The sequence below is a fragment of the Hypanus sabinus genome, chromosome 2 (genome assembly GCF_030144855.1).
Source record: "Hypanus sabinus isolate sHypSab1 chromosome 2, sHypSab1.hap1, whole genome shotgun sequence".
Taxonomy (NCBI): Eukaryota; Metazoa; Chordata; class Chondrichthyes; order Myliobatiformes; family Dasyatidae; genus Hypanus; species Hypanus sabinus.
The window spans coordinates 95,731,352-95,748,661 of NC_082707.1; the positions used below are offsets into that span (position 1 = coordinate 95,731,352).

The 17,310-nt window shown below is 45.0% G+C and overlaps 1 protein-coding gene across 2 annotated transcripts in view; it reads left to right on the top strand.

Moving 5' to 3' along the window:
• Window positions 1–17,310, top strand: part of LOC132381319 (LIM and senescent cell antigen-like-containing domain protein 1) — a 337,779-nt gene that overhangs the window by 12,274 nt on the left and 308,195 nt on the right. For both annotated transcript variants that reach the window (XM_059950700.1, XM_059950693.1), the window contains exon 2: window positions 16,568–16,727. In XM_059950700.1, coding sequence (XP_059806683.1) covers window positions 16,568–16,727 — 160 coding nt within the window. The remainder of the gene's footprint in view (window positions 1–16,567; window positions 16,728–17,310) is intronic.

A 17,310-nucleotide genomic window follows, 5' to 3' on the forward strand; every position in this document is an offset into this window, starting at 1 on the left:
GGAAAAGTGTGTATGGAACTGGAGGAGACAGCAGAGGTACTTAATGAATGCAGTTGGCCCTCCTTATCCACGGGGGATTGGTTCCAAGATCCCCGTGGATACCAAAAGTCACGGATGCTCATGCCTTATATAAATAGCGTAGTATTGGCATATAGCCTACGCACATCCTCCCGTATACTTCAAATCATCTCTAGATTACTTATAATACCTAATACAATGTAAATGCTATGTAAATAGTTGTTATACTGTATTGTTTAGGGAATAATGACAAGTAAAAAAAGGCTGTACGCGACATGCGAGATGAACAATGCTCAAACAACGAGTGCTGGAGAGAGAACTTTTGGGTTTTCCTGATCCGCGGTTGGTTGAATCCGTGCATGTGGAACCTGCGGATAAGGGAGTAAAGAGAGCCCAGGAAAGGGAGTAGAGAGAGCCCAGGAAATTATAGACCAGTGAGTCTTACTTCAGTGGTTGGTAAGTGAAGGGATGGGTTAGTAAATTTGCTGATGACACAAAGGTTGGAAGTGTTCTGGATAGTGTGGAGGGCTGTCAGAGATTACAGTGGGACATTGATAGGATGCAAAACTGGGCTGAGAAATGGCAGATGGAGTTCTGTGCTCAGTTCTGGTCACCTCACTACAGAAAGGATGTGGAAGCTATAGAAAGGGTGCAGAGGAGATTTACAAGGATGTTGCCTGGATTGGGGAACATGCCTTATGAAAATAGGTTGAGTGAATTTGGCCTTTTCTCCTTGGAGCAACGGAAGATGGGAGGTGACCTGATAGAGATGTATAAGATGATGAGAGGCATTGAACTTGTGGATAGTCAGAGGCTTTTCCCAGGGCTGAAATGGCTAACAGGAGAGGGCTCAGTTTTGAGGTGCTTGGAAGTAGGTACAGAGGGGATGCCAGGGGTAAGTTTTTTTATGCAGAGAGTGGTGAGTGCGTGGAATGGGCTGCCAGTGACTGTGGTGGAGGCGGATACGATAGGGTCTTTTAGGAGACTTCTGTATTGGTACATGGAGCTTAGCAAAACAGTGGGATATGGGTAACCTTAGGTAATTCCTAAAGTAAGTACATGTTCGGCACAGCATTGTGGGACAAAGGGCCTGTATTGTGCTGTAGGTTTTCTATGTTTCTATGTTAAACAGATACCACCTTATTCTGAAGCTGCTCCCTCTGGCACAGGCTCTCTCATGAGAAGTGCGTAGAAGAGGTTTAGCAGGATGCTGCTATGATTAGAGGACATGGAGAGGTTGAACAAACTTGTGCTGTTTTCTCTGGAGTGGCAGAGGCTGAGGGGAGATCTGAGAGAGGTTTGTGAGAAGCTCCGGTTGAGAGGACAGCTGGCGTCTCTTTCCCAAGGTTGAGATGCCTAATACCAGACAGCATGCATTTAAGGTGAGAGGGCATAAGTTCAGAGGAGGTGTGTGGGGCAAATTTTTTACACAGAGTGCTGGGCGCCTGGAGTGAGCTCCCTGAGCTGGTGTTCAGAGGTGCTTAGACAGGCTTGTGAATGTGCAGGAAGTGGAAGGATATAGACATTGTATGCACAGAAGGGATTCGTTTAGTTGGGCATTTGACTGCTGATGAAAAGACCTGTTCCCCTGCTGTAAGAACCATCCTCCCAGCAGTTCCCCAGTCCAGAACCCTCGGAATCTTACATTTTCATGAGATCACCTCTCATTCTTCTGATCCACGCAGAGTCCCTACGTTGCCCCATGGGGCAGCCACTCCGTATTCAGAATAGTTCCATGAAATGATGTTTTTTTCTTCAATTGGATGAGCAAAATTGTTCATCAATCAGCCTGTAGTTCCTCATTTCTTGCCTCACTCCCTTTTGAACAGTGTTATTCACATTGACATTTTTCCAATCCCCCTGCACTACCTCCACAACCTGACTTTTAGAAGAGCATAGCTTTGGCATTCCAACATCCAATTGTTCAGGCATCCAGCATCTGGCTCAGTCATTTTATCATTGTCACGTACACCGAGATAGTGAAAATCTTGTCCAGCAAGCCATCCAGAGAGAGCATTTCATTGCAGAGGTAATATGAGGGAAAACAATAACAGAATGCAGAATACAATTACAGAAAAAGCGCAGTGTAGTCAGGCAATAAGGTGCAAGTTCATAATGAAATTGTGAAATCAAGAGAACAAAGAGACTTCAATAGTCTTTTAACAGCAGGATGGAAGCTGAAAGTAAAGAAAACCTGCAGATGCTGGAAATCCAGAGCAACACACACAAAAAATGTTGGAGGAACTCAGGCAGCCTTTGTGGAAAAGAGTAAACAATTGATGCTTCAGATCCTTCATCAGGACTGGAAAAAAGGACTGGATGAGAAGTTAGAGCAGGGAGGTGGGAAGGAGGGGAGGAAGAAGTACAAGCAGGTAGGTGATAGAAACCAGCAGAGGGGGAGGGGTGAAGTAGAGTTGGGAAGTTGATTAGTGAAAGGGATAAAGGGCTGGGAAGGGGGGAATCCGAGAGGAGAGGACAGAAGACTATGGAAGAAAGGGAAGGAGGAGGAGCACCGGGGGAGGTGCTGGGCAGGTAAGGGGATAAGGTGAGAGAGGGAAATGGGAATGGGGAAGGGTGAAGGGGGTGGGGAAAGGCAAATACCAGAAGTTTAAGAAATCTATGTTCATGCTTCATGCACAGGTTGGAGGCTACCCAGACAGGTGTTACTCCTCCACCCTAAGTGTGGCCTCATTGGGGCAGTAGAGGAGGCCATGGACTGGCATGTCAGAGTTGGAATGGGAATGGGAAGTAGCATTGAAATGGATGGCCACCAGGAGATCCCGCTTTTTCTGGCAGACAGAGCTTAGGTGCTTGGTGAAGCAGTCTTCCACTCTACGCCGGGTCTCACTGATATACAGGAGGCCGCACCGGGAGCTCCAGATACACAGTAGATGACCCCAACAGACTCACAGGTGAAATGTTTCCTCACCTGGAAGGACTGTTTGGGGCCCTGAGGGAGGAGGTGTAGCACTTATTCTGCTTGCAAGGGTAAGTGCCAGGAGGGAGGTCAGTGGAGAGGGATGAATGGACAAGAGAGTCATGCAGGGAGCGATCCCTGTGGAAGGTGGAAAGTGGAGGGGAGGGAGGGAAAGATGTGCTTGGTAGTGGGTTCCTATTGGAGATGTCCTTGAGCCCGGTGGTACATGCTTTCAAGCTTTTGTATCTTCTGCCTGTTGGGATAGGGAGAACCACACACAAAATGCTGGAGGAACTCAGCAGGCCAGGCAGCATCCATGGAAAAAAAGTACAGTCGATGTTTCAGGCTGAAACTCTTTGAATATACTCTATCCCATAGATACTACCTGGCCTGCTGAGTTCCTCCAGCATTTTGTGTGTGTTGCTCGGATTTCCAGCATCTGCAGATTTTCTCTTGTTTGGGGATAGGAAGAATGCTGGGGCTAGTGGGGGTCTTTGATTATATGGCTGCTTTACCAAGGCAGCAAGAAGTGTTGACAAAAGTCCATGAAAGGGAGGTCGGTGTCCATAACTCTGTGCAATCCCTTTCATCCAGTGCAGAGCATACTAAGCCAGGATGTAGCCAGAAAGGTGCATAAGTACAATTTAGTCTAGTCCCAATACAGGTTATCCCCAGGAAGTTACGATATCACCATTCCTTGTCATACATGGTGGTTACAGTATTCCTATTACAGTACTCCCAAGGGGTTACAGTATCTGCATTACAGGGTATACCCCGGGGGTATAGAATCCTCAGTACAGGTTATAACCTGGAAGTTACAGTATCCACATTACAGGGTATACCCCGGGGGTATAGAATCCTCAGTACAGGTTATAACCTGGAAGTTACAGTATCCACATTACAGGGTATACCCCGGGGGTATAGAATCCTCAGTACAGGTTATAACCTGGAAGTTACAGTATCCACATTACAGGGTATACCCCAGGGATATAGAATCCTCAGTACAGGTTATAACCAGGAGGTTACAGAATTCATATTAAAGTCCCACAAGCAACAAACAATCTGCAGAAAGATTTCAGCGGGACCAAGGTGTCAGCGGAAAGTCAACGTTTCGGGTTGAAACTCTGCATAAGGTTTGAACTCGTACGGTACATCCACAATTCCTTTCCTCCCACTGCTGGGCCCACTGAGTTCTTCCAGCACCTGCATATTCTCTTGTGCGTCCGGGGAATTCACTATCCCGTTACGACCGTTTTACCCAGAGACAAGCGGTGTTAACCAGTGTCCGTCAGAAACCCAGCTGGGGTCCCACAACTGGGACCGGACAACTCCGTGCTGACCTCGGTCTCCGCGACCGTCCTACCAGGTTTACAGACTACCTACCCTGTATGCTGTTGCAGGCAGACCTGGGATTTGAGCTGATGTGGTCAGTGCACACCGCCGGATGGGCACTGTGGGGACCGAGGCCTCCGCCCAAGGAAGGGCGAGTCCTGAGTACTGAGTGACTGTACACGGGATGTATCACATTCCCACTGCCAGTTGTTCCTCGAGGTCTCCCGGGAATGTTGCGCCGTGACTCTGTTATTCTGCATACAGGAAATCAGGACTGCTTGACGGCTCCCTACAAACTCCTGTTGTCTCGGTTTGGGTGGGGCGGGATTGCTGGTCTGTAAATCACAGCAGACCGGGGGATGGGAGCACAGAGACATGGTAGCCCACTTCACCGTAACACAGTGACTATACGTACCGAAGTCTGCCTCGGCCTCCCTCATCGCTGTACTCAGACCCGGTACTGACTGACTGACTGAGTACGGGCAGAGAGACTTACAGAGTTATTCAGACTGACTCTGACACCGGGTGTGACTCCGAGAGACCTCGGAGGAGTTACGTCGTGAGTGAGACACAGAAAACTACAGCCCAGAAACAGGCCCTTCGGCCCATCTAATCCGTGCCGAGCCCTTTAAATTGCCCAATCCCATTGATTTGCTCCCTGACCAGAGCGTCTTTCCATACCCCTTCCGTTCATTGTCCTATCCAAACTTCACTTAAACGTTGAAATCAAACTCGTATCCACCAGCTGGCAATTGGCTCCACACTCTCACCACCCTCGGAGTGAGAGTTTCCCCTCATGTTTCCCTTGAAAGAAACTCGGATGGTAGTTTGCCTCCCAGGTGCCAGGGTCCGGGATGTTACAGATCGCGTCCAAGATATCCATCTTGGCTTTAAACATTCTCAAGGATTCCACCTCCAACTAGAACTTCCAAAGATTCACAAACCCAAGGGAAGAATTTTTCCCTCTTATACACAGAGTCTGGCCCTGGGGCTCAGAAGGGTAGGGAAAGGAAGAAGATGGCAGCTGCGATAGGGGACTCTGTAGTTAGGGGTCAGACAGGCGATTCTGTGGACACAGGAAAGAAACTCGGATGGTAGTTTGCCTCCCAGGTGCCAGGGTCCGGGATGTTTCAGATCGCGTCCATGATACCCTGAAGCGGGAAGGTGAACAGCCAGAGGTCATGGTACATATTGATACCAATGACATAGGCAGGAAAAGGGAAGAGAAAACAGACTACAGGGAGTTAGGAAGGAAGTTGAGAAGCAGGACCTCAAATGTAGTAATCTCGGGATTACTGTCTGTGCCACGTGACAGTGAGTATAGGAATAGAATGAGGTGGAGGATAAATGTGTGGCTGAGGGATTGGAGCGGGGACAGGGATTCAGATTTCTGGATCATTTGGACCTCTTTGGGGCAGGTGTGACCTGTACAAAAGGGACGGGTTGCACTTGATTCCTAGGGGGACCAGTATCCTGGCGGGGAGGTTTGCTAAGGCTACTGGGGAGAGTTTAAACTAGAATTGTTGAGGGGTGGGATCTGAACTGAACAGACCGGGGAAGAGGAGGCTGGCTCACAAATAGCGAAAGCTTGGAGACAGTGCGAGAGGGAGGATAGGCAGGTGATAGAGAAGGGACGCGCTCAGACCGAAGGCTTGAGATGTGTCTATTTTAACGCAAGGAGTGTTGTGAACAAAGCGGATGAGCTTAGAGCGTGGATCCGTACTTGGAGATATGATATGGTGGCCATTACAGAGACTTGGATGGCTCAGGGGCAGGAATGGTTACTTCAAGTGCCAGGTTTTAGATGTTTCAGAAAGAACAGGGAGGGAGGCAAAAGAGGTGGGGGCGTGGCACTGGTGATCAAAGATCACGGCTGCAGAAAAGGTGGATGTCATGGAGGGATTGTCTACGGAGTCTCTGTGAGTGGAGGTTAGGGACAGGAAGGGTCAATAACTTTACTGGGTGTTTTTTATAGGCCACCCAATAGTAACAAGGATATTGAGGAGCAGACAGGGAAACATATCCTGGGAAGGTGCAATAATAGCAGAGTTGTCGTGATGGGAGATTTTAATTTCCCAAATATCGATTGGCATCTCCCTAGAACAAGAGGTTTAGATGCGGTGGAGTTTGTTAGGTGTGTTCAGGAAGGTTTCTTGACACATTAAGTAGATAAACCTACAAGGCTGTACTTGATCTGGTATTGGGAAATGAACCTGGTCAGGTGTCAGATCTCTCAGTGAGAGAGCATTTTGGAGGTAGTGATCATAATTCTATCTCTTTACAATAGCATTGGAGAGTGCTAGGAACAGACAAGTTAGAAAAGCGTTTAATTGGAGTAAAGGGAATTATGAGGCTATCAGGCAGGAAATTGGAAGAATGTTCTCAGGGAAAAGTACGGAAGAAATGTGGCAAATGTTCAGGGGATATTTGTGTGGAGTTCTGTATAGGTACGTTCCAATGAGAGAGGGAAGTTATGGTAGGATACAGGAACCTCAGTGTACAAAGGCTGTAATAAATCTAGTTAAGAGGAAAAGAAAAGCTTACAAAAGGTTCGGAGTGCTAGGTAATGTTAGAGATCTAGGAGATTATTAGGCTAGTAGGAAAGAGCTTAAGAAGGAAGTTAGGAGAGCCAGAAGGAGCCATGAGAAGGCCTTGGTGGGTAGGATTAAGGAAAACCCCAAGGCATTCTACAAGTATGTGAAGAGAAAGAGGATAAGACATGAAAGAGGACCTATCAAGTGTGACAGTGGGGATGTGTATATGGAACTGGAGGAAAGAGCAGAAGTACTTAATGAATACTTCAGTATTCACTATGGAAAAGGATCTTAGTGATTGTAGTGATGACTGTCAGCAGACTGAAAATCTTGAGCATGAGATATTAAGAAAGAGGATGTGCTGGAGCTCTTGGAAAGCATCAAGTTGGGTAAGTCGCCGGGACCAGACAAAATATACCCCAGGCTACCATGGGAGGCAAGGGAGGAGATTGCTGAGCCTCTGGCGATGATCTTTGCATCATCAATGAGGATGGGAGAGGTTCTGGAGGATTGGAGGGTTGTGGATGTTGTTCCTTTATTCAAGAAAGGGAGTAGAGATAGCCCAGGAAATTATAGACCAGTGAGTCTTACTTCAGTGGTTGGTAAGTTGATGGAGAAGATCCTGAGAGGCAGGATTTATGAACATCTGGAGAGGTATAATATGATTAGAAGTAGTCAGCATGGCTTTGTCAAGGGCAGGTCATGCCTTATGAACCTGATTTAATTTTTGAGGATGTGACTAAACACATTGATGAAGGAAGATCAGTAGATGTAGTGTGTATGGATTTCAGCAAGGCATTTGATAAGGTACCCCATGCAAGGCTTATTGAGAAAGTAAGGAGGTCTGGGATCCAAGGGGACATTGCTTTGTGGATCCAGAAATGGCTTGCCCACAGAAGGCTGTAGATGGGTCATATTCTGCATGGAGGTTGGTCACCAATGGTGTGCCTCAGGGATGTGTTCTGGGACCCTTACTCTTTTGTGATTTTTATAATCCTGGATGAGGAAGTGGAGGGATGGGTTAGTAAATTTGCTGATGACACAAAGGTTGGAGGTGTTGTGGATAGTGTGGAGGGCTGTCAGAGGTTACAGCGGGACATTGATAGGATGCAGAACTGGACTGAGAAGTGGCAGATGGAGTTTTGTGTTCAGTTCTGGTCAGCTCACTACAGGAAGGATGTGGATACTATAGAGAGAGTGCAGAGGAGATTTACAAGGAAGTTGCCTGGATTGGGGAGCATGCCTTATGAGAATTGGTTGAACGAACTCGGCCTTTTCTCCTTGGAGTGAAAGAGGATGAGAGGTGACCTGATAGAGGTGTATAAGATGATGAGAAGCATTGATTGTGTGGCTAGTCAGAGGCTTTTCCCCAAGGCTGAAATGGTTGCCACAAGAGGACACAGTTTTAAGGTGCTGGGGAGCAGGTACAGAGGAGATGTCAGGGGTAAATTTTTTACTCAGAGAGTGGTGAGTGTGTAGAATGGGCTGCCGGCAACAGTGGTGGAGGCGGATACGATAGGGTCTTTTAAGAGGCTTTTAGATAGGTACATGGAGCTTAGTAAAATAGAGGGCTATTGGTAAGCCTAGTAATTTCTGAGGTAGGGACATGTTTGGCACAACTTTGTGGGCTGAAGGGCCTGTATTGTGCTGTAGGTTTTCTATGTTCTTATGTTTCTATGTTAAATATTTCACCTTTCATTCTTAACGCATGACCTCTCATTGGAGTATTGTCTACCTATACCACTCATAAGTTCATACAGCTCTGTCAAATCTCCCATCAATCTGCTATGTTCTATGAAAAATAAATCTGTGTAGCTCAGGTCCTCCAGTTGGGCAGCTTCCTTGTAAATTTTCCCTGTTCTTTCAGCCTTGTTTACATCTTTCCTGTAGGTAGGTGACCAAAACTGCACACAATACTCCTAATCAGGCCACACCAACGTCTTATTCGACTTCAACACAATATCTCAATTCCTGTACTCAGTACATTGATTTACAAAGGCCAATGTGCCAAAAGCTTTCTTTGTGACCCTATCTACCTGTGATGACACTCTCAATGAATTAAGGACCTGTATTCCCAGATCTCTTTGTTCTACCACACTCCTCAGTGCCCTACCACTCACTGTGTATGACCTACCCTCACTGGTCCTCCCAAAGTGCAACACCTCACACTAGTCTGCATTAAATTCCATCTGCCATTTTTCAGCCCATTTTTTCAGCTGGTCCAGATCCTGCTACAAGCTCTGAGAGTCTTCCTCACCATCCACTGCACCGCAATCTTGGTCTCTGCAAATTTGCTGAACCAGTAACCGCATTATCAACCAGATCATTGATATAGATGACAAACAACAATGGACCCAGCACTGGTCCCTGCGGCGCTGTATTAGTCACAGGCCTCTACTACCACTCTCTGGCTTCTCCCACAAAGCCAGTTTCTAATCCAATTTACTACCTCATCCTGAATGCTGAGCAACTGACTTTCTTGACCAACCTGCCATGCGGGACCTTGTCAAGTGCCTTGCTGAAGGACATTTTGATAACATCCACTGCCTTGTCTTCATCCACTTTCCTGGTAACTTCCTTGAAAAATCTCTACAAGATTGGTTACTCAAGCCTTACCATGCACAAATCCATGCTGACTATCCCTAATCAGTTCCTGTCTACCTAAATAATTATATATCCGGTTTCTTAGGACTAGGAAGGACTAGGTAGGGTGGATGTGGAGAGGATATTTCCTATGGTGGGGGTATCCAGAACTAGAGGGCACAGCCTCAAAATTGAGGGGCAACCTTTTGGAACAGAGGTAAGGAGGAACTTTTTTAGTTAGAGAGCAGTGAATCTGTGGAATGCTCTGCCACAGACTGTGGTAGAGGCCCAGTCCGTGGGTATACTTAAAGTGGAAGTTTATATTTTCCTGATTGGTCAGGGCATCAAAGGATATGGCGAGAAGGCAGGTGTATGGGGTTGAGTGGGATCTGGGATCAACCATGATGGATCAGCCAGACTCGATGGGCTGAATGGCCCAATTCTGCTCCTATGTCTTGTGGTTTTAGAATACCTTCCAGCTACTGATGTCAGGCTCACCAGCCCATCATTTCTTGGTTTACTCTTAGACCCTTTCTTAACAGCAGAACAATGTTAGATACCCTCCAATCCTCTGGTACCTTCCCTGTCACTAAGGATAATTTAAATACCTCTGCTAAGGCCCCTGCAATTTCTGCACTTGCCTCATACAGGGTTTGAAGGAACACCTTGTCAGTGTCTGGGGATTTGTTCAGCCTAATTGGACTCAGGACAGCAAACACCACCTCCTCAGTAATCTGTACTGGTCCATGACCTCGTTGCTGCTTCGCCTCATTTCTATAGACTCTGTGTCCATCTCCTGAGTAGATACAGACACAAAAATCCATTTAACATCTCCCCCATCTCTTCTGGCTCCATGCATGGATTACCATTCTGATCTTCCAGAAGACCAAGCTTGTCCCTTGCATTTATCTTACTCTTAACAAATCTGTAGAAATGCTTCGGATTCTCCTTCACCTTGTCTGCTAGGGCTTCTTTCATCCCTCCTGACTTCTTCCTTAAGTGGTCTCTTGCATTTCTTGTGCTCCATAGTGCCTCATTTGTTCCTACTGCTTTGCACCTTTTTTTTTCTTAACCAGGGCTTCAATATCTCTTGAAAAACAAGGTTCCCAAAATGAGTTATTCTTGCCTTTTATTTTGACAGGCATATACAAGCTCTGTACTGTCAGAATTTCACTTTTGAAGGCCTTCCACTTAACAAGTACACCTTTTGGCTGAAAACAACCTGCCCCAACCCACACTTACCAGATCCTTTCTGATACATCAAAATTGGCATGTCTCCAATTTAGAATCTCAACCGAGGACCAGACCTATTCTTTTCCATAATCACTTTGAGTCTAATGACATTATTACAACAAGATGCATAGTGTTTCCCTTCTGTCACCTGCCCTGAGTCATTCCCTAACAGAGATCAAGTATTACACACTCTGTCATTGGTACGGATCAAGGAAACTTTCCTGAACACATTTGAATGACTTTCTCCCATCTAGTCCTGTTACAGTATGAGGTTCCCAGTCAACATGTGGAAAGTTACAATAACCTACATTCGCAACCTTATGTTTCTTGCAACAGTGATCTGTCTACAAATGTGTTCCTCTAAATCCTGCTCACTGTTGGGTGTCTGTAATACAACCCCATTAATGTGATCATACCTTTCTTATTCCTCAGCTCCACACATAAAGCCTCACTAGATGAGTTCTCCAGTCTGTCCTGACTGAGCACCGCTGTGACATTTTCCCTGAGTTCTGCTCTTTCATGTCTAAAACAATGGAACCCAGAATATTGAGCTGCCAGTCCTACCCCTCTTGCAACCAAGTCTCACTAATGGCTACAATGTCATAATTCCATGTGCTGATCCATGCCCTGAGCTCATCTGCCTCTCTTCCAATACTTCTTGCATTGAAATATACACTACTCAAGATGTTTCTCTTGGGTCTGGTCCAAAGGCTGAGATACAACAGTGAACTTCACGTGGATGGTCACTTGTTGCCTCAACTTCCTTCTACATGTGCAACTTCCATGTTGAGTACCTTAAAAACATCTCTTCTTTCATGAATTTTGACAACCTAGTAGAAATCCAATGCTTCTTGTAATCAAACAAACCTCTGAAAACCAGTCTGTAATTGCTATTTCACTGGTGCTGATTGGATGGAATAGCAAGATGGAGCTTTTCTCTGTAGAGAAAAGGAGAAGTGAACCTTTTCATTCCAGGGGCCATTCCTTGAACCTCCTCTGGACCCTCATCAATGTCAGCACATCCTTTTTTTAGATAAGGACTGCTCACAATATCCAAGTGAGGCTTCACCAGTGCATTATAAAGCCTCAGCATTACATCCTTGCTTTCATATTCTACTCCTCCAAAAATGAATGCTAACATTGTATTTGCCTTCCTCACCACAAACTCAACCTGCAAGATAATATTTAGGGAATTAATATTTAGGGAATATTTAGGGTCTCCGAAGTCCCTTTGCACTTCTGATTTTTTGAATTTTCTCCCCATTTAGAAAATAGTCTATGCCTTTTTTCCTTCTACCAAAGTGCACAACCATACAATTCCATACACTGTATTCCATCTACCATTGCTTTACCATTCTCCCAACAGGTCTAAGTCCTTCTGCAGACTCTCTGCTCCTTCAATTCTACCTGTTCCTCCACCTACCTTCATACTTCCAAATCATCCGCAGACAGTGTGAAAAGAAGTGGTCCCAACATCGATCCCAGCAGACCACCACTAGCAACCAGCAGCCAACCTAGAAAAGGCTCCCTTTATTCCCACTCTTTGCCTCCTGCTGGTCAGCCAATCTTGTGTCCAGGCTAGTATCTTTCCTGTATTACCATGCGCTCATATCTTGTTAAGCCTCATGTGTGGTACCTTGTCAAAGGCCTTCTGAAAATCCAAGTACACAACATCCACTGACTCTCCTTTATCTGTCTTGCCTGTTATTTCCTCAAAGAATTGCAGCATCTGGAAATCTCATTCTCATCCATACAACCTCCTTTCTGTTCCCCTAACTAATGAATCCCCCATCACCTATTCTTCCCCCTTCCTTTCTGAACCACAGAGCCGCACTCAGTGGCAGAGACCTGACTGTTTTGACTTTCCTCTCTAAAATGGTGAACCTGTTGTTGAGGTCACAGGGGTATTCTGCACTGGCTCCTTAACCCCTTTCCCCTTCCCAACTGTCACACAACTGTCAACTGCCCTGCACATTGGGAGTAACTACCTCTCTTTATTCAGAGTTCATCCAGTTCCTGATCCAACACCGTAACGTGGATTGTGAGAAGCACTTTCCACTGGTGAAATCGTAAGGGACACTTGGAGAGACTCTGGGTGTAACCCAAAGGGAATCTGGGAGTGTCTCTGTGATGCTGGAGTGACTGTAAGAGTAATTCAGACACTCTGGGAGTGATTTGAAAAGAATTTGAGGATATCTCTGGGAGTGATGCTGAGGAAGTTGTTGGGAGAAACTCAAGAAGTGACACAGGGAGGGTTGGGAATGATTCTGGGAATGACTTCTTGAGACAATCTGGGTGTATATTATGATCTGGATTTGTCCATCAGAATGTCGTTGAGCGAGAGCTGCTGCTCATGAGCTTCCTGCAATCCAGTCTTCCCACATTTCATACACTTTGAGATACATTTTATCTTCCCACAGCTCCCATCTTCCTGATTACTAGTAAATCAAATACTTGGCATAGAAAAGTGCTGTGGTCAGCTCTGCCACTGGACCTTCCCACAGGGAGACCAAAGGATGGGGCGATTCCACAGGGAGGCGAATGGATGGAATTCCATGGGGCGATTCCACAGGGAGGCGAATGGATGGAATTCCATGGGGCGATTCCCCAGGGAGGCGAATGGATGGAATTCCATGGGGCGATTCCACAGGGAGGCGAATGGCTGGAATTCCATGGGGCGATTCCACAGGGAGGCGAATGGATGGAATTCCATGGGGCGATTCCACAGGGAGGCGAATGGATGGAATTCCATGGGGCGATTCCACAGGGAGGCGAATGGATGGAATTCCATGGGGCGATTCCACAGGGAGGCGAATGGATGGAATTCCATGGGGCGATTCCACAGGGAGGCGAATGGATGGAATTCCATGGGGCGATTCCACAGGGAGGCGAATGGATGGAATTCCATGGGGCGATTCCACAGGGAGGCGAATGGATGGAATTCCTTTTTCTTTTTCAATCTTTTTATTGAGTTTCATATATTAAAAAAAACATAACATAATAATGAATAGGTTATAAGTGCAATAGACTTGAAATTACATTAATAATAAGATAACAATATCCTATTAAAATATCAACAAAAAATAGTACATTAATCAATCAAGCCTATAGTAATTATATATGAAAAAAAATAAAAATAATCATCAAAAGAAAAAAAATTAAAAATACAAGAAAAAATATATATTGAGAAAAAAAAACACTAAACTAAACTGACATGGGCAATAATAACAGTTTATATGTATATGATAGTGTCAAAAACTCCGGAACTCCATACCAGAACAAGAATAAGCAGAGAGAAGGTCTGGAAGAGGCCAAATTAATTCATATGAAAATGTCGAATGAACAGTCCCCAAGTTTCTTCAAATTTAATTGATGAGTCAAAAATAGTGCTTCTAATTTTTTCCAAGCTCAGAAAGGAAATAGTTTGAGAGAACCACTGAAACGTGGTAGGAGGATTTACTTCTTTCCAATTTTGTAATATAGACCTTCTGGCCATTAATGTTACAAAAGCAATCATTCGTCTAATTGAAAGGGAAAACCGATTACCATCCTCATTTGGTATACCAAAAATTGCAGTAATAAAATGAGGTTGTAAATCAATATTCCAAATTGAGGAAATGGTAGCAAATATGTCCTTCCAATAGTTATGTAAAGTGGGACACGACCAAAACATGTGGGTCAATGAAGCCACTTCTGAATGACATCTGTCACACTGAGGGTTAATATGAGAATAGAATCGAGCAAGCTTATCTTTAGACATATGAGCTCTATGTACAATTTTAAATTGTATTAAAGCATGTTTAGCACATATAGAAGAAGAATTAACCATTCGTAAAATTTTTTCCCATTTTTCTGTTGATATATTATATTGAAGTTCTTTTTCCCATTCTTGTTTAATTCTACCTGATATTTTTGGTTGTATCTTCATAATCATATTATAAATAAAAACCACTAATCCCTTCTGACAAGGATTTAAGGTAAAAATCAAATCTGAGAAATCCATTGAAGTTGAATTGGGGAAAGATGGTAGAACTTTATGTAAAAAATTTCTGATTTGTAAATATCTAAAAAAATTAGATTTAGGTAACTTAAATTTGTTGGAAAGTTGGTCGAAAGACATCAGACTATCTTCAAAAAAAAATCACGAAAACATTTTATACCTTTCCTTTTCCATATGCTAAAAGCTTGATCTGTCAAAGAAGGTTTGAAAAAAAAATTAAGTAAAATAGGGCTATCAAGAACAAAGTTTTTCAGAGTAAAAAACTTATGAAATTGAAACCAAATTCGTAATGTATGTTTGACAACAGGGTTGGATATCTGTTTATTGAATTTAACTAAATCAGCAGGAAGAGAAGAACCAAGAACGGAGAATAGAGAATATCCCTGTGCATCATTGCATTCTAAATTTACCCACTGTGGGCACAATGGTGAATCCAAATCTAATTTCCAATATATTAAGTTTTGAATATTATTCGCCCAGTAGTAAAATCTAAAGTTAGGTAAAGCTAAACCACCATCTTTTTTAGATTTTTGTAATTGCCTTTTACTTAACCTGGGGTTTTTATTTTGCCACACAAATGAGGAAATTTTTGAATCAATGTCATCAAAAAAAAGATTTAGGAATAAAAATTGGTAAAGCTTGAAATATATATAAAAATTTTGGTAAAATCATCATTTTAATAGCATTAATCCGACCAACTAATGATAAGGATAGGGGAGACCATCTTGTAGTAAGTTGTTGAATTAGATGAAGCATAGGTAAAAAATTCAGTCTAAATAAATCTTTATATTTCTTGGTAATTTTTATACCTAAATAGATAAAGTTATCAGTAACAACTTTAAATGGTATCCTATCATTCAATAAAGTTTGCGCATTTAAAGGGAGTAAATCACTCTTATCCAAGTTTAGTTTATAACCAGAAAAACTACCAAATTGAGCCAACAAGGATAAAATAGCGGGAATAGACCTGTCAGGATCAGGGATGGAATTCCATGGGGCAATTCCACAGGGAGGCGAATGGATGGAATTCCATGGGGCGATTCCACAGGGAGGCGAATGGATGGAATTCCATGGGGCGATTCCACAGGGAGGCGAATGGATGGAATGGATGTTTAAGGAATGGAGCTCCAGGGTTCCCTGACAAGAGTGAGGGCGAGAGCTGCAGGGTGGAGTGGCCAGGGTGTGAGAGGGTAAGGTGCAGAGTCAGAGGGTGAGGTTCAGCGAGTGGAGGTCGGGGTACAGGGGTCAAGGTTTGTGGGGTCAGAGTGTAGGCTCAGGAGGTGGCTAACAGGGTGAGGGGTCAGGGTGTGAGGAGTTGGGGAATGGAGACCAAAGTGAAAGGGTCAAGGTATGAGGGAAATTGGAGGGAAGGGGTCAGGGTGCAGAGGTGAGGTTGTAAATGGTCAGGGTGAGGGTCTCATGGGTTAGTGGACTATTTTTGCTGGGAGCACCCCGTCTCCTGTGTACATAGGCACACACCCTGCAGTGTGCTGAGGGAACCCACGGATCCCTGTCGCGGGGTGGAATGTGCAGGGTGGGAGGGCGGAATGGAGAGCGGGATGAGGCTCAGGGACGGCGGAGAGTGTGGGGAATATTCTTTGTCTAACGACGGCACAGTGTTTGCACCAGTGATCAGTTCACCGCCTTGGCTGTCAGAACATCCAACTGAGCACTGTCCTGCCCTGCATTTTGTCCTCATCACTAAGCAGGTTCAGCTCATGGACACTGGTGGGGGAGAAAAGAGAAGAGGCAGACAGAGAGAGGGACAGGGAGAAAGAGTGGGACTGAAGGAGAGGGAGAGGGAGCTGCTGACTTGTTAAACTGAACCTTACCTCACTGCCCTGCTTCCTGTTGTCATAAACCCTCAATGGACGCCGATGCCTCTGTCTGTGATCCACTAACCTGTGGTCTCCCATAACCCCCTCCACCCCACCCCCACCTCCTCTGCAGCAACATGTCGGACGCCTTGGCTAGTGCCACCTGCGGGCACTGCCACTCGCACTTCGACCCCATGGAGCGAATCGTCAATAGCAATGGGGAGCTCTACCACGAGAAGTGCTTTGTCTGTGCTCAGTGCTTCCAGCAGTTTCCAGGAGGAGTCTTTTATGAGGTAAGGGCTTTTCCTTCAGTGGCTGACAGTGCAAAAAGTATCTAGACGAGCTGTTAGATCGCCAAAGCACAGACAGCCAAGGGCCAAGTGTGGGTAAACGAGTTCAGTATGGAGTACTTGCTGGTGAACGATAGGGCGAAGGGCCTGTTCATTAGCTTTCTGAACCCTACAACCCCACCAACGCTTAAAACTGCAAACTCTTGAAAACCAGAAAATGCTGGAAACACTCAGCCTGCCGGGCAGCATCCATGGAGGGAGAAATAGTGTTAATATTTCTGGTCTAGGGCCTTTTGCCAGAACTGGGAAGGAGATAATATGGGTGGTTTTAAGTTGTAAAGAGAGTGGGGTAGGGATGGATAGGACAAAGGGCGAGTCCAGGGTTACCATGAAGACAAGTCATCTAATAAAATAGATGAACTGGATGGTTAGACACTTCCTTGCCAGGGTTATGGGACGTCCACATTACCCAGAGGCGGGCTGTACAAACGGAGTGAGGTTATCTGAACCATTAACACGAGTGGAGGGCTTAACGCATCAGATACCAACAGAGCCCAGCTCTGACCCCTGTTGGCTAATCTTTACA